We start from the raw sequence: 21676 nt of genomic DNA, 5'->3' as shown, positions 1-21676 counted from the left end.
TGAATGATCTACTAGGGTCCGTGTCTTGTGATTTAAACAGCAAAAGCCTTCAGCTATCTTAATTTACCACAGATATCTCCCTGTGTGTGCGGTCCTGCTGTGGCAGTGCAGTGAGGTTTCATTATCCCCGCGCTGGAGTTCATGTTGATCCCGCACTGATAGATCTGTCAGCCACATGTTAACTCAGCCAGCCGCCGCTCTGCCAGAGTGTGTGTATGTGAGTGAGGGTTGATGAGTATTTCGTTTTTTCCCTTCTATTTTGTGTATATGTATGTTGGTTTCCACGTGTATCTGTGTCCCCTACATGCCTCCATCGAGGGGGATTAGAGGCACACCGCTTCTTAGACCCTACATACTAAAACCTAGCCTTGTAAAACTCCCGCTGGGACTTGTGTGACCCTCTTGTCCTCACAGATCTTTTAATATTTTTCACAACAACAATGGACATCAAGCAGTGTCTCGTTCCACTATTGTTCCAGTGCATTATCTTCAAAGCATTTTCCTCAAACACTGGGTCTCTTATGCACAGAGCTGTCACCGGGTTTCCATGAGCTCATTGATGAAACTCCCTCTTATTCTCTCTCTTGGAGCATCCCTCTCCAGCCCTCCCAAAGCTGAAGAGCCTTCCCAGATGTGACCCCCTGCCATGGACAGTGATCAGCAGAAAAGCCAGGCTGCGTACATGTAGGTCTCTTGTGAAAGTCCTCATGATCTTGCGTGAAGAAATGAAATAAAGCAAAACTTAACGTGTCATTTAGACAACAGTCCCACCATGGGCACTTAGAAGAGTACTTGAGCAGCAGTAAAGAATCACCTCTCTGTTTCTCCTTCATGACAACTTTGAGTATGTAACTCCATGGACGCAGAGAGACACAGAGCAGAGAGCTCTTCAGCTGAGGACATGCCGAGTGACTGTTGCTGTGAAACCTGGACAGAATCGCTGTTTAGCAGATTACACATACTGTATCCGAAGGCTTTGCAGACTTATTTAAACACACACCATGCAGAAACTCACAGTTCAACAAGCTGCTGCCTATCAGTCTGTGCAGCCTTTCTCATAAAACTTTTCACATGAATGAGAGTGAAGCAAAGGTGACGCAATCCTTGCTTGGATTCCTCCCCAGTGCACAGGGCTGCCAAGAGTGGAGAGCTGCCCTGCCCTGGCCGGGCTGAAGTCAGCGTCTAAAGAACAGTGGAGTTAGTCAGAAATAAGTGAGCCCGCTGGGCAGCAGTTCTGGGCCAGCAGCCCCGCTCTTTAAGGACCTCTTTATGGCCGGTCCATCTCCCAAGAGAGGCCCAACCCCTGCACACAGGGGCAACATCCAAAAACACTTAATCTGAGACACAAACCCTCATCATACTGTACTTGTCAACACTGTTTTAAAACTAGATTTAACTTGACATATAACAAACTGCTACACTCACAGAGGATTTAAAAGAAAAAAGGCTGATAAGGGTAAGCAAACTGTAATATGACAACACAAATACTAGCATATCATGAGGAGTTTACCTTTGTTGTAGCAAAACAACAATAATCTAAAGAGAAATACAAATCCTTAATAGTTTGTGAAAACCAATATCTGTGGATAACTTCTTACTATTGCAATGACACAGTATACAACCGAATGCAATGCAACTGTATCTGCAGCTCAACATCTGACCAGCTGACCTGTTGATCATAAATATTCTCTGCCTTGTTATTTGAAGTTGGGTTTTGTCTCCCAGAGGCCTCACATACGTGTGCTGCTTTGTTCTCCAATGTCCTTTCCTCATCTTATATTCAGTATTCTGTTTTTCTTCTCTCAAGCATCAATGAAAACGAATTTGTCCAAACCCATAGTCACATCATCCCCACTCCTCATCCATCACAGCCTGTCACAACAGGAGTGGGGAAGTGGTCTCATGCTCGTTCTGGGAACGGATGTGGATAACTGAGCTGGGTCGTGCTCACTGTAATACTCCTTAGTCCCAGCACTAAGATACTATTTAGATTATCTGAGAGTTTGTTTGTGCTAAAATGCAAGCTGAGTTGAGGATTTAATTAAAGGCTTGTATTGGCACGAGTAGGATGCATGAGGAAACCATTGAAAAAGTCGACAATGGTATCTGATGAAGACTCACCAAAGCCGAAAGCCGCTGGAGCCGGGATGGGAGCGGACTGGACCGGTGTGGAGGTGTAGAGGCCGGTCACCAGCAGGCCGTCGAAGGACACACTGGTGGAGATGGTTACTGTTGAAACAGAAAAAACAAGATATTTAACATTGTTGTCAAGCTTTGAAACAGTTTGTTATGTCACAAATGTAAATTATGAGATCTAATACATAATATAACATATTTTCACAAGTTTTCATAACTCGCAAGAATATAAATAAACGTTAATGTTGCCATTAAAAGGTGACAAAGATGTCAAAGTTAGTTTCACAAAGACTGCATTATTAATCAACGTGTTATCAAAATCACAAATAAAAATTAAGCGCAATATTTGGCAAAATATGTGAAAATATAATTCTGAATTCAGTATTGTGGTGCTGCAGAAAAGTCTAGTGTTCTACAGACTTAGTCATTTCATATATTTTTCAATAATTATGTGAATCATTTTTCTAAATGTATCATTCCTTCAAATCATATAGCAATTCAGAAATAATCACAATTAGTTATTTTGGTAACACTTTATATTAAGGTACACAAATTAACCATCAACTAGTTGTTAATTAACATGCAACATGCTAATGCAAATGCTAGCGCGAATGCTAACGCATTTTCTCATTGTGTTTAAACATCTCCACACGTCATCACATAAACACAATACATGTTACTAATCCTTACAGTGTAAGTGTAAGGCTCACACTTACACTTACAGTCATTACTTTCTGACGGACTTGACCCTTTTACTCTTCAGGTTGCATAGGGAAAATTAGTAGCAGTCTACTCATGGATGTCTACTGCCATGCTATTCAGTTCACTTTCTCCTACTTCCTGTACCCGGTTTCCTGTCTAACCTTCAGTACAAATTTTACAAAAATATAAATGTGCAAATATGAAACATACAGGTCAATATCACCTTGCTATTGGTAGCTGAACTGTCAATAGCCCAAAACATATTCTTAGATATAAATACCTAATTTTGAGTTATTTAGACACAATTAACACTTATAGTTTCATGTCTTGTTACATAAGAACAGATCATATTTGTTAAGTGTTATTATGGGAGAATTACTATTCTTGTGCTAATACTGCCTTATTAGGCCCATATTGAGCAGCGCATATTAAGACCAAAACTCAACAACAACTTCCTTACTTGCAATAAATAAGCACTAATTAGAGGGTTATTGAGGAAAAACTCTCAACTAATGGCTTATTACTTGTAGAATATGGTCATGTAGAACAAGGCATTAATAAGTGTTTTATAATGACTAATAAAGAGCCAAAATACTGCTAATATGCATGTTAATTAACAACTAATTGATGGTTCATTTGTGTACCTTAATATAAAGTATTACCGTTATTTTTTCTAAATTGCGCAGCACTAATGTTCACACTTTGTTTGCAAGCAACACAAATAATTAGTGGGTGTGACGAACATGCATGTGGACAGGAAGTGTGGAAGTGTATTCACATCTCCCTGACGTCCTGCTGTTAATGAGCAAAGAGCTCAGGTGTTACCACATGTAAATATAAAGTGACCATTAACTGGGAGGCCAATGAGACCAAACGCCCCACAGGAGGAGAGGAAAGCGTTCAGATGGGCAAGCAGGTGTTAAAGCACGAGCAACAATGTCACACTCACACACATACACACATAGGAGCCTGCTAAATGAAGGCTTGATTCAATTTTAAAGTCAAACAAACCATTATAATTAAATCACTGTTTGTCACACGGCTCATGAAAGTAATCTAACTCATCCTGAACAAATCACAGTGCTTTAATTGAAGCCTGTCCCTATTGACAACCATATAAGGAGAGAATGATGAGCTAATTGGCTGTAACCCTGATACTCTTGCTAAGCCTCTATTCATCACAGGTCATTGTAAACAGCAGCAGAGCAGGAAACTGCCAGAGGTCTATTACACAGCTGTACACATCCACAGCTTAGTGTACCCAGCAAGTTAACTATCGATCCACCCTGTAAACAAAGGCCCTGAGTGACGGGACCACAGAGCTCAGCCACTGGACTGCTTCCAGCCAGACAGATCAGAGCATAGGGGAACTGTCTGTGGCTCAAAGGAAAACACACTCCCATAAAAATACACTTTTACACTTTGGGGGAAAACAATCCTTTTGCATGGGGGAAACATGAAGGCATTGTTATTTCCTGACCCTGGAATCCCCCTGCTTTTGGGTGAAAAGGAGGAGACACCCGCGGCGTTGGTGTGTGTTTTTGTAGGAATAGCAAAATGTCGGTCTGGTTCTTCGGGCGTTCATTCTTTTGGGCTTTGTGTGTTTCAATGTGGGAAGAGCAGAGTGTGTGGCCCACTGCCTGTCTGTCTGGGTGACTCCATTAACACGCTCTCGCATTGGCGCCCAGCATTTTTGTGTGTCTGAATGTGTGTGTTCTGCATGTTTCTGTGTATATTGGAAGTGCTACACCCCGTCTTAAGAGCATGGTTCAGCTCTCTGCTCCACTCCCGCCTCTCCTCCATATCAAAACCTCAATAATTCATCCCTCCGGTCTCCTTATCATATCCAGACATGTCCTTTTCTCTTCTCCTGTCGTGTTTTTTTTTTTACAAAGAAACCAAGCTTTGGCACTAATTCTGTTTTTACATGGTATTTGCAACAACACATACTACAGTAAATGACACACTTGTTAGGCTGCTCTGTTTGAATATTTTTTTAAGACCACATTACGATCTAAGAATATGGTTCACACTTGATTTCATAAGACTATATAGTCTATGCCTTTGTTTCAATCACCTACTGGAAACTTGAAAATGAATTAAACCTGTTAACAGAATATTGTACTATCTAAAAATAATGATTTTACAAAGACTTTTGTATAAATATCTCTGTGTGAGCAACAAGTCATTTCTCTGTATTCCTGTTTTCTTGTCAGCACTGCCAAATTCTATCAGCATGTACAGCGTGTTCAAAAAGCTCTATTGTGCAAAAGACGAATATTTTGCTTGGCAACAGTAACATTATCATATTCAATCCATGTTGCTCAGTGCACCTCTCACACTACAATACCAACAGAATGCAGGCCTTTCCATTCAAACAAGCAATTACCATGTTCATGCTGAGCATACATCTCCTCTTTTATGCTATTTTTGCTTCCCAGAATACATTATCTATTCAACACATCCATCCCAGAGTGTGGTAGGACAGGTTATCAGTGTTTACATGATGTTGTATTGATCCAAGGCCATGGCATGATGCTGTATTTAATGGAGTAATGGACTGGATTAAGTAGAACCGGGCTTCACCAGCCTCAGTACATACAATACGCTAATTTCTGCATTTCCACTGACATGCATCACCAAGGTTACACACACTCCATTACTCTGCACAGACACTTGCATATGGGCTACACACACACACTTTTTCCTGCCTTCATAATCTATTTTTTTCTACCCACCGCTTACACCTTTCTCCCAGTAGTGGTAAAAAAATGCTCTCTCCTGCACTTTCCCCCATCTACACCCTTCTCATGCATTCTCTGCTCCCTCACAGTGGTGTGCTTGCACTCCGTTTGATGTGGAACTTGATGGGGAGAAAGAGTGAAAGGGGAGGCAAAGCGTGGGGCAGAAGGTTACAATCGAAAAACACGAGCAGGGGTGAAGAGGGATGAAGAGATAGGTAGTAGTGGAGTGGCCCGCAGAGAGCAGCGCTACCTGATCAATACAAATCCAAGATCTAAATTATTTAGACTGGCCTCCAACGCCCCTCCCTTCATTGCCTGTGGAACGCAACAGACGGATGAGCCAATCAGATGAGATTAGATCCAATCACCTGTGGGGCTACTTTTCACACACATGAGGATGTACGCACACACACACACACACACACACACACACACACACACACACACACACACACACACACACACACACACCACACACACACACACACCACACACACACACACACACACACACACACACACACACACACACACACACACACACACACACACACACACAAGATCTAAAGGAAGAGGCTGGCGGCCTTTGATGGTAGCCTTTAAAATTCTTGTCCATACTTCATTTCTTTCTGAGTACTGTTCACTTGGCCAAGGGGGATGAAAGCCATGAGGAGAGAATGTGGGTGAACTTTATTACCAACGCTCGTTCTACACATTAGCAGGTTCTGTGTGTGTGAGCTTCCGCATGGTTAGTTCATATATAAACACACCGGGTGTTACACTAGATAATGTTTCCAAACATCTGGAGTGAATTTCAGGCAAGACACTAATACTTTAACTATGAATCATGGAGTGTGGTAAAAACATGCATGACAATCCATTGCAAATAATAGGGGACTTTTATAAACTATAATTGTATGAGTCTCTGAAATATTGATAATGCAGATCCTGAGGTTTAAGAGGAAAATGCACAATTCCAAACAAATATATATACTTATAATATATTATGCCATGTTAACTCTGTTTGTGTGATTGCAAGGGTTAGTATTGGGGGATGGGTTGGGCGGGGGCAGAGTAACATGTGGAGGTTGCAGCTGTTCCTGATGTGTTGAAGACCCAGAGCTCTAGAGGAGTCAGGTGCACCTACAGGCACCTTTTTTCTCCCTCCCTCCCACTTCACAACTCCCCATCAGGACCTCTCCATGCTCCTGGACAAGTCTGCTGTCTGTAGTGCACCTGACTCAGTTCTTCCAAAAGCGCTCATTACACTATATGCATAGCACTCACACACGCACACACTCATACTTTATACTTGAACACACTATAGAGCACATCCCCTGGCCCGAAGCCGGCATGTAATATTGATGATGCGATGTGGTATGCCTCATTACAGACACACACAACCGTGCTCCTACTCAACTATTGATGGGCCTGGGGCTTTCTTCACTTCTGTGGATCCACCAGGAGTAATGTTAAGGCACAGAGTAACAGCGCTCTACACAACGCAACAAAACACACACGCTTTGCTTACAAGTCTTTCAGCGCTCAAGCACACACACACACACAGAATACAGACAGCAACGACTAATCAGTAATGGAAAATTAATCTTCTGTGACAATCTATTGAGCACAAATAAGATCACAAATAATTGCCAGTTGATTGCAATGCCTATATTTCCATTTATGTTTATTTATGTGCACAACAGCATGCTACTTTTTTGTACCAACAAATCTTGGCTTGATTAGCTACATTTTTCCGCCATATTTTCTACAGGTTTGCATTCCCTCATTCTAAACACTGCAAAAGCATCCTTAACATGGTACAAACAAGGTTCGTTTTGTTTTGGTAGGGGTTTTAAACTAATCCAAAAACAGATGTGCTGTTGCATTTAGAAATGAGAACACCTGAGGTAGACAAGAAATCTGTTTTTTTTCTGGTTGTATCTTTATTTATTTACATGCACAGAGCAGCCATGATTAAAAGACGGTTTCAGACCATTTTCTTGAAAAAAAAAAGCAGGTTTATTAAACCGTGAGAAAAGACTAGAGTGTATGCTGGGTCAGCAATCATATTAGGCACATACAAATAAGGCTGAGTGGCATCCTAAAAGCATTGATAATGTCTCCTTCAGGTAAACCAAAGCAGGGTCTGCGTGTGGTAGGCAACACTTGAAGGCATGTGTTCATTCTTAGAAAACAGCATGGTGAGGAACAAAACTGGAGCTGGACAGGAAGCTCTGAGAGAAGACAGGATTTACATCTCAGTCTTGTCCACTTGCATTTAATACCCCTTATTTAAAATGCCCCAAGACTAAAAAATCATGGTTACACAAGGAGGTTGAAAAGACAACATTTGCCAGACCTCACTTATAGAGAGTAAAGAAAATGTTGTCACCTGTCAAAGCATGAAGTAGTAGCTAGCCACATAGCTAGGCAAATCCTTCAAAATGCTGTATTCTAACAGAAAATATTATCAATGAAATCCCCTTTTTTTTCCTCCAGTGAACCAGGAGGGTGCTCTTTTGGTTTCCAAAAGGGTGGAGGTTTTCCTGGCAAAGGTCTGGTCAAAGATAGCCGACCATCTGACCCATATCCCACTGGCAGACTCACGTGCCCCAGAGAGGCCCAGGAAATGGAGGCCAGACCATGGGGAAGCTATATGTCCATCTGTTTCTGTGGCCATGCCAGTGTCGGGGTGCCACTTCACTCTGAGCTTCCTGAAATGGTTCAAACTGTCAGTCACCTGAGCATGACACCGTGAAGGATATACCTCTATGTCCTCTGATAAGGAGGGGAAAGACTGATCCTTTAAACGTAACACAAGTTAAAGAGGATGAAGACAAACTGAATCTCAAAAGGTATGAATGTCTCTCTACAGTTTCAGAAGATTGTGTGGGAAGTGTGTTTCTACACATATATGTGTCATGTGGTGTTTCAGTCAGGTCTTAGAGGCATCATTCCATTGCGTAACCTCCTGGCACCATCCTGGCCTGCTGGCACTGCCATCTGCTGCTGTGAAGCACTCCATCACAGATAAGATAACCTATCAGACATTGAGCATCTACAGGTCTTCGCAACAGCAACATCACTAAACATTTTTTTGCATGAAAGCAATGAATCTCTTGGGAACAGTTTACAGATCCTTTCATGACCACTGCCAAAGATCATAATGTGTAGCCTGTTCTTGTACTGAGTCCAGTTTTGTTAAAGTTATTCTCCGTTTACCGAGGAGGGAGTTGAAGCCTTCAAGCCTCCCTAACTTGGCTTCACCCCTGCAACAGCCGTGGAGTGAAGAGGCAGTTCTGTCACAAACATCCTGTTCCTCACACATAATCTGCTTCAGAATCACACTTCATTGTGCTGCTCTCATACCATTCAATGTATGTGTGTGTCTGTTTGCATTCATATTAGCCTGCGTGTCACATACTTGAAAATAAGCAGGCAGAGGTGTCTCCAGAGAATATTAGAGGATAAACATAACTTAATATCTGGGTTAGAACCATTTGCAAATGTTCTGTCAGTTATACTATGCTGCACACAATGTACTATTATGCTATTTTTCTCAGAAATGTACCAAGAAGTGGACATTTGATTTACAAGCAACACCACTGGAAAGGCTCTTTCACTGATGAACAACTCCAAATCAGGGATGTGCTAGAAAAACTGTGACAACTCAAAGGCTTTTCTCTTTACCTGTAAGTGGCTTTGATAGAAAGTCATCTCTCTGGGCTTTCAACATTATTCATTGGTTCATTGTACAGAGACCTCAAACAGCCCCCACATCCTATCAAAGTTCAGATCCCTGCTATGAGAATTTAAATAGGTTTCGACAAGTTCAGGGTCTGTTATATGGATCTCATCTTCATCAATGTTGATAGAAGGGAAAAAAGGGTAGTAATATGTACTGTGCACATGAGACTAAAGCCAATTTGGTAAGAAAATAACCATGACTTGAAGCAACAAGCAACCGCATCCTGAATTATTACTCAGAGATGAACTAGATATTATTTATTAGATTTACCAAACATTCAGCATAAAGGGAATATCAATCAGCATAATTGGTGGTTGCTGTAAAGGGTTACATTGTAATAAGGTTCAGGAACACTGTCATTCTTTCCCTCTGTTGCCTAATGGCTGCCAGGACTGGAGAGTGAGCTGTCCTTATGATCAACACCATGTGTTCTGCAGACAGAGAAAAGGCTTCAGCCATACAGCCATGACAAGCTAAGCATGTACCTCAACCTAACAGAGCCATACGGAACATGCTTAATCACAATTACAAGACAAAGTGTTTAACATGAGAACATAAACCACTTTAATGTGAAGCTACGCAGGTTACTGAGATGAGACACTGAATACGGCTTCCCCTTGCAGGGAAAATCAAAGGAATGTAGGAAAACATTAAAAGCCCAGTCAGCCTCAACAACTGGGGAAAGGCCCAAACCACAACTCCTCACAGGACAGACACACACACACACACACACACACACACACACACACACACACACACACACACACACACACACACACACACACACACATACACACACACACTTAATATCAATTGAAATCTATGCTGCTAGCTTGAGACAGACACTCCACACATCCATCAACATGTGTTAAGAGACACGTCTTATCACACGCACTTGCACAGAAAGACAATAAAACACAGAGCCAACCAGCAGGCCAGCTGTGAAAGTACGCACAGACCAAATGCAGACATTGGATATGGACCAGCACTGTTGCATAACTCCCTTTCAATCTCACCTTCTCCATCGGGAGCTGCCCTGATAGGAAACAGGAAGCAGGTAATGAGTGCAAAGCTGTCAACCACAAGCTATATAACCCGCCTGGCTGCTGTGTCCCACTCAGGGACGGCAGGCTACTTAGCCTACACGACCTTCACCCCCTCCCCACAGCTGGTCTGTCCCGACCGCCATGAACAGCCCACCCCGACCTTCTCCACAGCTGTAGAGCCATGGCCGGAAGGCATCTGTCACAGCCAGGCCTTGAGACTTGAGACCAGGAAAAGGATGAGGGACAAAGGTCTATGTCAACCAGAGTGACCCCCTGTCAGTCCAGTTTGACCAACCTGGCCATAGAAGTCACATCCTTTGAACAACCACTCGATACCTACAAACCTTCAGTAAAAAAGCTCTTTAACAGAGCAAGCAGAGGGGGGATTGGTATACCTTATCATAATACCAAAACTGCAGAACAATTATTTCAACAATCTTAGAGACAATCCTAAAACGAACCTGATAACTGGAGTTCTTCAGCACAATGGCCAAGATCAATCCAATATCCATTGTATCCAATATCTTATATGAAACTGAGCACCAAATCCCTGTCATTAGATCTCTGTTCTTACTGTGTGCATGTTATTAAGTCAATAAAAGACGCAAAGTGATAGATAAAATGAAGGAAGTAAGATACAACTTTTAAGGAAGTACATGAGAAATCGAAAAGCAGCATAATTTGGTTCTAAACACACAGAAGATGTCTGTCTTCATTCCTTTACTACCATTATCATGCAAAAAGAATTCCATTACATTTAACTAACCATCCAGCAATGGTGCCGTTTTAATATACACATGTTTTGTTGTAAACCAAATATGCTGTTTAATAGCGTTTCAACTGGTCAAAACCATGGATAAATGTGCCGCCCCTTCAGAGAGAAAATGTTTACAGTACAGGAGTCAAAATATAGAGGGAATCTAGTCTATCATAGTTTTAGTTGAAATAGGCTGTTTTTGATGGTATACAACATGAACCTTTCCCCACATACAAGGAGACGAATAGACCAAACTTAATAAATGTCAATATCTTGGAGCTACTCAGTCATGTTTTATTAAAATGACTCACAGCGCTTCTTTTGAATCATTTCCAACTGAGATGAAATAGCCCCAAAAGTTAATACTTTAATGTCATAGTGTACTGTACTAAGAAATGCAATATATAAAAAACAGTTTTTTTTCTTTGCTGAAATCCCATCCCTGTATTTCCAACATTGCATATTCCAGGCTCACTCAGGTTTACGAGATGAAAGAGAATAGGCGAGTGAGTTAGCGCCAGGTGCACCTGCCCTCCTCTTAGCCATCCACACGCGCTGACACTTCAAACTGCAGTTTTTATCAGAGAACCAAACCTGGACTTTTGAACTGTTTCAGCCTCGTGAAAAGTAAAAGACATGGTGCTCACTTTACGTTAGACTGTAATTGTTAATAGTGTTCAAAAAACAAGTAAGAGTCCTTACACACAGCATGGATGGACTTTGAAATAATATTTTTTACATTTTTACGAGTCCTTGAAAGTGCTATGGTTTCACTTGGATATTGCTACCACCAAAATAATGAAAATGAGCAATTCAAATAAAAATATATCTTTGTTTTTTACTTATATGACACACATTTTGTCTGCAAATGAGTCCATCTACATGTGCCTGTAGCATAAAGGCATCTGCTCCTAGCTTTACATGCCTGCTGCCCAGAAACATCTGGACTCATCTATATTTCTGTAAAATCAAACAGCTGCTCTCCCTTGCGTCTACTACTGTATGCAGACGCTTATATACTGAATGTGCACTTAGGCAGAGCAAAAATGCAGACTCAAGATGTGTGAAGTAGCAGTCCTTACCAATTCCCAGAATACCAGATATGATGGCTCTAATATGAATAACTGAGCTGTCACTTTACACAGGGGTAACATTTACATCCACACTCTGTCTGTCCTTTCAACAACTCTTCAAACCCTCTTTCCTGCTTGAAAAACATTTTCATTAAAACATCACTTATTAAACAGAAGACTATAGATAGACTTTATACTATATGACCCATCAATAAAGCAGGTATAATTTAGGACATAACTGTTTTTTTGTTTGGAATTTATTTGACAGATCTTGTTTTTCCTTCATTCACATTATCATATAACAAGTATTGTCAGTAGGTCAACTTATGCAAAAAGTAATAGTTATAGTAAAAACCCTAATCCATTGAATATAAATGAGCCATAAGCCTTGTTGTCGGTCTGATTTAGTTTTCTACAGAAAAACTATACTGGTCTCTCACTGATCCTAAAAATATGCAATTGAACAAAGATGTTATTGAAAGGCAACATGATAAATGTTGTTCAGCAAGTACATTTGAATTCAGTGCTCAGTCTTGAAGCAATAATAGAGTTTGGCAAATTCCTTAAAGAGCTGAAAGACGTCCTGGGAGCTGGAAAGGAAGGCAGGATATTGTGCCTCACTTTTTTGCTCTCCGCTCCCTGCTCTTTCTTGGCGTGAAAATGACAGATTATGGCCAACTAAGTGAAAAACTACTGACATTAGTCAAAGTCTGAAGTGCCTCCATTGCTTTTGAGTAGAAATGTTTGGCTGGAAGGGGAGTGACACAGTGGTGTGGAGGGGGGGGCGTCATAGAGCAGAGGGGAAAGATTGATTTCTAATTAACAAGCTGGTTGCAGTAATGAAAGACTAGATGGTCTCTACTGGCAGTGGATCAATGGGGAGCGTTTCCCTTGACATCCAGTCTTAATCACACCGGCTCAGCTTGGTAAGAATGCACTCATTGCTGTAATTAACACTGTCACGCTCCCTCCATCACCCCTCTCTCATCCCCACCTCTTTACTGTCTTAACCTCTACCTCAGACCTCTGCTTACACTCCATAGAAAGGATAACTCAACAACTCTGTCATTCTGTATCCTCTGCTTTCTAGACAAAGTCACGTGCGCACCAAAACAAGTGTGTTGAGTCACTGACAAAGACATTTCTTGCTTAAACCTTGGCAAAGCCTACATCACAGTCAACTTCAACTGGCAACAAATGTTCCACTACCTTGTTAGAAGTATTCTACTTTGTGGTAAATGCTGAGGTGTGATTCGGCGATTGTCTTATTTCATGTTCTTAGTCCCTGTATAATTAAGCATTGAGCTGCAGGCCACAAACACACATTCCCAGAAAGTAAGGAGGACAGAAATCAACCATGGACAGAGGAACACTGTCCTTTACTTTGGAAGGGAACAGGCAGCTTTCCTTGAATACAGTGAGGCAGGAAGGAGAAGTCTCACTTCTTCAATCGCAATCACTCCCTGACAAGAAGACAATCAAACACCCGATCCACTGAGGTGTAAGACATGCTGCTCCTCTGGGTATTCCATGGTAGAAAAGGACATTTTTATATGTATTGATGACATGTGAAAGGCAAAGGTAAGCTTGCAGTTGAGAAGTCTTTCTGGTAAATCCTAAATGCAAGATTAAAGTTCTTATCTTTATTTGGTCTATTGGGAGTATCACTGTTGATGTTCTAATCCTGAGTCAGAGATGACACGCAGACCTGTGGGGGCTGGAGGTATGAGGTTTGATAGGTGGGATTTCAACAGAGAGCATTAGGGGAATGAAATATTTTCAGGGGCTCTGTAAACACTAACCCCCTCACCCATGCTGTCACTTTCAGCGGCAGTACGTGTGAGCTGGTGCATGTGCACGGATGTGTAATCTGCCTGTAACAGCCTGCCGTGTCTCTGTGGGCAGAGGGGCCTGGCTGTTTGAAGGAGGCTGGAGCTGAATGGGGGGTAGAGCCGGGGCTAATCCGCCTGTGCCACGCGCCGTGTGCCCAGCACCCAGCCAGTTGCACCATGCCGCCTCCTCTGTAGTGGGTCCATTGGACTGCTACAAGGCCCTCTGAATGCTATCAGCACAGACGACACACTGCCCCCCAAGCAGGGATTACAGCTTTCTCAATGAAGCCGCCAGGAGGAGGATCCAGAGCAAGAGGAGGAGAAGGAACACAATCCTCCAACAGGAGCTCCTTTCTCTAAAAGGAAGAGGCCATCGGCAAAGCTGACACGCTAATCAACAACGGCTGGGAAACCACCCCAGAGAATAACACGTCCAGCACGAAGGATGGGGAGGGGGGAAGAAAGGTTTCCAAAGGATCCATCACTTTTCAAAATCCGGCTTAGAGCCACTTGGTACTCCTTAAGGGGAATGAACACTGGCCCATTGTTGAGGGGTAGATTGGGGTGGGGACATTAGCATGAGTTTGCATAGACACATAAAGATCTTCATGTTATATGTAGACTTGGAGTTGGGGCTTTTTACGAAGAAAAAAACAACATTGTAATTATGTTTACAACCTGTTTGTAAATTAAAGTAAACATCAAAGAGGCAGAGGAAAGGAGGGGAACTGTAATATGCCAATAAAAAATTGTTAAAGTAGACCTTAGAAGGGTGCTTCCCTTGTGTTTTCAATTGAAAAAATGTAGGCTGTAAACAAAGTGTGGTTAGGATTCATCCTCAATCCCTCAGGGTTAGAGTATGTTGTGTGGGCTCTGTGGGCTGGTGTTCTCTTACTTACTATGGCTTTCCTTTGGGAGTGATACATATACAAAGGCTGAAATACAGAGTTCCTCATCAAACTTAACCTTTAACAACAATAGGAATGTGAGTAGGTAGCCAACAAATTGCTACCAAATGCTTTGTGCTTTAGGCGTGGAAAAACTTTTTATGTCAACAAATGTGTGTGTGTTTTTTTGCTGCTGTTGTACCAGGAGTGCCAGTGGTGGGATTTGTGTTGGTGCTTCTGCTGTCTAAATAATCTCCAGACACCAGAAAGAAACACATGGGAATCACCGCAAGCAAGTGCATACCGGGACAGCATTAGCCCAACATCGGCACGCCCCAGCTTTTATAATCAACAGAGAGACACTCCGAATCAGACAAACCCCCAAAAGGCAAGCACACACTCCAACATCCTGAAAATACTTACACCCACTCGTCTGCCCACTCATGACAGTCACTGAAAACACAACTCACATTTGCTTGTTAAGAGCTTTCTTGTTTTGGCTGGAAAATAAATGCACTGAGGAAATACAAAATAAAACATGTAAGAGTTTCTTGCAGCTTGCCCAGATCAGACAGGCACAGGCAAACACCTCTGCCTGGCAGGGATCCACTCCCTGCCTTCATTTTTAGCGTTTTCTACCACACCTGGCACCAGTCTGGCAAGAGCTAACAATATCACTATTATCTGAGGCGATTGTCCGTGCTCTGATTCAGTAAATCAATTTGCCACAAAAGTAGCGTATAGGTGGCATCTGAGCCATCTCAAGTAGAGCCGCTGCAGCTCACTGCCTCTTTATGAGGAAATACAAAGGCAGATCAAAAGTCTGCGTCACTGTACGTTTTCTGTAGCCTCATTACGATTTCATAGGTTTGTACAGTATGTTATAATAGCTAGATCATGTTCCCGTGAAAACAACTTGACACAGCCATTTAGCACCTGACAGGAGGAAAATAGTAACCTCCTGTTCATGTCCCGTTGTAACATTGGCACAATGAGTTGTAATAGCCCGCTGATCAGGACATTTGTGTTTAGCAAGCGTAACATCTGACCTGTCTCTATGTCATGATGGATCACCCACTAAGAACTGAGTGCTGTGTGCATGGCCAAGCGTGCATGTGTGACAAAGGAAAGATTCCCAATGAATATCCATTCTCATTTCTCGCCCATCTGCTCCTTCATATAAAGGAAACTGGCATATCTCGGGGAATACAATGCTCTTTAAATGGTTCATCTTTCAATGTCCACAAAGACAGAACACCCAAACACACCCAGCAAGCCCATACAAACAGTAATACACTTGACACACTTCTCTCTACTCAGTGAAGTGACCTATTCAGGCAGAGCAGCAGGAGGCAGAGAGGCTGAAGAGCTGGGAAGCTAATGAATGCACAGGTTTGGACCAATGAAAGTGCTAGTGCTATCTGCGTGTTGCTTTTCTTTTGCTCACAAGAGAGACTTAAACCATTAGCCCCTATCCCCTGTACTCGTTCCTCACTTTTACCTCGTTTTTCAGTGTCCCTGTTCCCCGAAACTGGATGTCTGCATGAAAACTAGGCCACTCTTTTGATGGTTCACTGACCAATGCTTGCTGCACCGTAGGAAATACTGAAGAGTTTTCTTGGTCTTTAAATAGATACAAAAACATGAAAATGCCACAGTTAAGATCAACAGAGACACTAGACTGGTGGACAGGAAGAGTAGGAAACACCAGCCAAATCTAATCACTCCACAGGAAAAGAGCTCCAAGCAAGGCAGCACTGACAAGAAGTGGTCAGAGGTCAGACGGCAGACCTATCAGGGTACCCTCAGAGGTTAAGTGGTGCAGAAGGCGATGATGACATCCGACGGGCTGCTCAAGTCACAGCAGATTGATGGCATTTTGGTATTTAATCTAAAGACAAGGACAAATGTGAGTTTGCAAAGACTTAAAGATGGGCCCGGTGTTTCCATGATGTCTCACTGTGACTTTACTGATATGCCCTGGCGTATGGTAAAATAACATCTGCTTTCCTAAAGCCTTACCAGGATCCTCTGTCTGTGACCTTTGCTTCCAAATGACTGACTCTTTTCTTCTTCAAACATCGGTCAACAACCTAGTCGCAAAACAAAATCCCCCAATCACGACAAGTTATCAACTTTGCAAATAGATAATGGCCCTTTTCCTATTGCAAGACACATTGAGTTGTTTCTAGTGGTTGGCAGGAGAGATGCTAAAGTAATTCACAATGTCTAATCTGATAAGTTATCATGGGAAGAGCTGATGGCATTTTGTGGGGAGGAATTTATCTTCAAGTTCCCAATAAGAATGTCATTTGGTGCCAACGTCCAAATCTCCTTGAAATGTCGATTGTTTCTTGGGCCTCTTCAATCATTTGCACATGAAAAGGTCCATGGAAAAGGGACTGCTGTAGAGACCATTGACAGATTAGCAATGGCCATTTCAGCCTGTACCGTCAACTAGTTCTCTAAGCAGCTCGCTTGTTTTACGCTCTGTTTTTCAATTGTGGCACTGTGGTAGAGACACACTGCTGAAGCCCATTGAATATTGTTTGGCTTTCAACGGTATGCAGGAACAATGAATATCGTGCGGTGGAGAGCAACGCTGCCTACCTGAACCTGCATGTCTCAGCAGGGGCAAGTGTGAGTGGCTAATTCATTGCTTTACACCGACATCAACAACCCTGCATATAAAAACACAACAAAAACTCCATATGCAAATACGTGCATTGTGAATACAAGCACTCATTTAGGGTTTTTACTACCATAAACATAAAATGGGCAGACTAACTGACACCAATCATAAACACTGTACGATGTCAAAACAAACATGAATTTTGAATCTGTTGTCGTGATGAACTCAACTGTACATTACATCCACAAGTAATGAATATGTGCACATGAAATAGACAGAAAACATGCTACGTATTCCTCGACACCCAAAGGCACTCAATCAATCTCCCTGGCCCATTTTCTGCTCATGCACCTCCATTTTTCCGGCAATTCTCTACTGACTTGCAGAGGACACAGCGCAGCAATATCATACCCTCCCCGATCTTTTCCATTGTGCTTTCTATCCATATAATAATGCAGAACACAGTAGATTGATCTCCCCTTTGCTCATGATTTGAATCCAACGTGCTTTACTGGAAAGGCCATGTTTTCTGATACTAAAACAGCCTGTTTTGAAGAATTTGGTCTCTTCCTGTTCTCCCACTGCTGTGTCATCATCCCTTTTTGAACACTGTTTTTTATCTTGGAAAATGCACACGTAATATTTCCAAAGAAAAGGGACAAGAAAAACACAAGAAGGAATAACAGCAACCTTTGATTGACTGTGTTTAGAAATGGTGCTCTGGGTCTTATGTTCTGATGTTGCTCTCTATAAACATGCTGCTGTATGGAGAACATCTCCTGTTCACATAGCAGTTAATAGATGTCAGAGAGAAAAAAATGCTTTGACATTTTTGTAATAAAGAACTTCCTGAGTGTAGCAAAAGTGGTTCAAAAGGCATGTTTGATTATTTAGAGCACAGACTCAAATCCCAGTCTGACCTTTCATCTTCTCGCTGCTCTCTCTCTTCTGTAAGATGAGGCTGTATGTGGGCAGTATGTGAGTGTGTGTGAGTGACACTTGGTCTCCATTTGTCTAGTACATAAAAAGTATTGACCCTAGAGTCTGAATGCAAGCACAGAAATCTTTTCATTTCCCCTCTTTTCCATTTCCCAGCAGTTCAAAGTGTCTCTACAGTATTTCTGTTTCCATTTTGTCCATGATGATCCTGCCAATACACCCACCCTCTCAAACATTTCACGTAGAGCAACGCAACCTCTCTCCCTGGTCATTTCATTCTGATAGCTAAACACAGTAATCTTGTCTACAACACACACACACACACAGAGTATGCTGCCCACACATGGTCTTATCATTCAAAAGCAACAGAGAAGCGGGAAGCAGTGAGGTCAGGTCAGAAACCCAATTACTGTAGGACAAATCGGCCACACAGAATCTTCCCGTGGCTCAGCACTGAATACTGAGGTGGGTCTTGGAGACACTCACCTCCTGTCTCTTTTGTAGCAGGTCTTCAAAGCTATTTTCTTCATCTTACTTTCCCTCCCTACACTGACAAACTCTCTCCTTTCTTCAGTTTTCTTCTCGACAGCCCTTCAACAACCACACGGCCAGCATCTCCAATGCCTTCCGCCCACCATTTCCACATGCAGCTCTTTCAGTGGTTAGATCACACGTTGCTTTTAGAAGATTAAACCAAATGTAATCCAAAACTAAAGCCCAGAGTGCACATAAAAAGCTATCTGAAAAAAAAACGATTGAGATCAAACCAAATAAAGAAACACGCTAAAATACAAAAGCTCTTTCGCAGAAGACAAAAATGGCACAAGCACTTTCCTTGCCCTTTCCCTCACACCAGCAGAAGATGTGATTTACTGCTTGTCTCTCATTCTGCTTTCAGGAGAACAGACAGATACATCAACCCTCAATCTAACCGTATGTATAGCTCTCAGACCACACCATTCTTGCAACAATAACAATGACAGTGACTGTGGTGAGAACATGAAAGAATGGATGTAACCAGCTATTTTTCGATGAGATGAAAGAGAGAAATGAAAGAGAGATTGGTATTGGTCCTGATTTCAAAACTAAACACACAGACAGCCACGTTACACTTGCCGTTTATTCTTCCATGCAAACTCAGTCAAAACCCCAGAAATGTAACAATGAGGGAACACCATGTGCCAAATCATGGGACGGAGAAAAAAAGTGAGCAGCTTGGAACAATGTCATTTTTCCGTGCAAGCCCCGCTGCTGGTATCTTATCTGCTCAATCCTCTCATCGTCATTTAAATCTCCCCCCTACTCCATCCGATCCCAGCCGTGGCCCTATTTAAATCTCTCCCTCCTCCCAGTCCACCACATTTATAATGCTAATTATTTAAACCTCTCCGTGCGCTATCCCTCCCATCCACCAGCTAGTTATTCAAATCTCTCCCTAAAAGCCCGGCCCTGTTAAAAGGTGCTTGACTGAAGGGTTGATCCGGGCTGTTATTTTCAGACAGAGGATAATATGGCTTCTTCCAGAATCCTCTCGTTTCCAGCTCTGTTTTCTTGGCCTTCTCATATCCTCTTCTTTCAATATACAATTACACAAACTCTGCTTCACATATCCTTTTTGAAATGAAGAGGTTTATTTGCCATGATAATGGATTTCAGTTGTTCGCAGCGCAAGGACAGGGTAATAAAGCCAGTGTTTGCCATATCAAATTAGATGGAATACAGCAAAGACAGGGTAAGGAGAAGATGTGGGCAAAGTACACAAAATGTGTGTATATTTCGGATGTTAGATTTGATCAGTTATATACATAATATGTGTATACATTTAGAGAAGAAGATAGCTGCATGGGAATGTGACCCCAGTGTGTCTGTGGTGGCCTGTGCAGGTCACTGTCCCTAGTGTTAAGTGAGTGAGTGAGGAATGATGAGACCGTTTGGGAGGTCAGAGGGGGATCATTTTTCCAGATCAGGTGCCAGCACGTCAGCGTGGGAAAGAGGACATTAATCTCTTTCTCCTCTTACATGCTAGACATCATTTACTCATCTCTAAGTCTTTACTTCCAGCAGTCAGAGCTTTGTAATGTGCTCCGGGTTGTCCATTCGCACTCGCTCTCATTCAGATAGAGGGATCTCACTGTTAGTCCTGTGGAGAAGCCACCTACACATGGAGCATCAGGATCACAGCGCAGTAAAACACCAGAGCTGCTCACGGCACTAAACAGGAGTCCCACTCAGCATCACTACTTATTACAGTTACATAAATGCTGGTTTCCAACAACAGCTCCCCACACAAACTGCACACTCCCATACTGTGTGCACACACCAAAGCGGTACCTCATGTGCAAAGCACAGCTGCAAGTGAAATGTGTTCACTGCGCACGTGTGTGTAGAGTTCTTGATCATAAAGTTGTTTTATTTTTCTTTCATGTAAAATGTATTACATGCAACAATTCAAGCACATTTTAGCAGTGTCTACTCATCGAGAAAAAATTAAGTGAATTTATCACAGGGCGAAATCTATCGTTAAATAATACAAAATGCATTTTATTTTTCACAACCAGGGAAATGTACAATCAGATCAATTCAACACATTTCATTTTTTTTGTTATTCAACACAATTTGCTAAAAGATAAATCCCATGCTCGTCAACATAGCAAGAAAAGCAAAGTGGACACCGTAGGGGGTGTGCTCACCTTGGTACTCCTGTCCAGGGGTGTAGGCGATGGGGTTCCCCGTAATTTGAAGGGTGAGTAGCACCTCTCCCCCACCTTCTGTCATCCCGGTTCCCTCCAGCTCCCCGTGGTGGGTGCACAGGAAGAAGAAGGGGTTGAAACGTGGGTAGAAGCTTGCGGGGGGTGCCCCGAAATCCATGCTGCTGCTCCCCAAGACTAGGGCCAGCAGGGCACAGCCTAAGGCACCCCCGAGAGAGGCCCGCGCCACGGCCATCTGCCCTCACCAAGCGGGGGGCTGAGGCAGGGACAGTGGGTGAGGAGTTGAGGAGAGTGATGAGTGGGAGCGAGGAAGGCACAGGTAGAGCTCCAGAGAAGGACAGCTTTTGGAGTCCACAATTGAGTCGAAAGTCCAAAAGTGCGTGCGTGAGAGTGTGTTTGTATGCGCTATATTTGTGTGTGTGAGTGTGTGGGCTTGGCCGTCAGGAAAACTGTAGAGCTCTGTTCTTCTG

At 42.5% G+C, this 21676-nt stretch overlaps 1 protein-coding gene across 2 annotated transcripts in view; it reads right to left on the bottom strand.

The window, feature by feature from the left end:
- reln (reelin) overlaps positions 1-21441 on the bottom strand; it is a 92754-nt gene extending 71313 nt beyond the window's left edge. For both annotated transcript variants that reach the window (XM_034146062.1, XM_034146063.1), the window contains exons 1-2: positions 21189-21441; positions 2122-2229 (exon numbers count right to left, since the gene is read on the bottom strand). In XM_034146062.1, the coding sequence (XP_034001953.1) occupies positions 2122-2229; positions 21189-21441 (361 nt within the window). The remainder of the gene's footprint in view (positions 1-2121; positions 2230-21188) is intronic.
- Between the last annotated feature and the right edge of the window lie 235 nt (positions 21442-21676).

This window comes from Trematomus bernacchii, unplaced genomic scaffold, assembly GCF_902827165.1.
Source record: "Trematomus bernacchii unplaced genomic scaffold, fTreBer1.1, whole genome shotgun sequence".
In the NCBI taxonomy this organism is placed as follows: Eukaryota; Metazoa; Chordata; class Actinopteri; order Perciformes; family Nototheniidae; genus Trematomus; species Trematomus bernacchii.
Note: the sequence above shows the minus strand (reverse complement) of the source record. Positions and strands in the feature narration are given on the sequence as shown.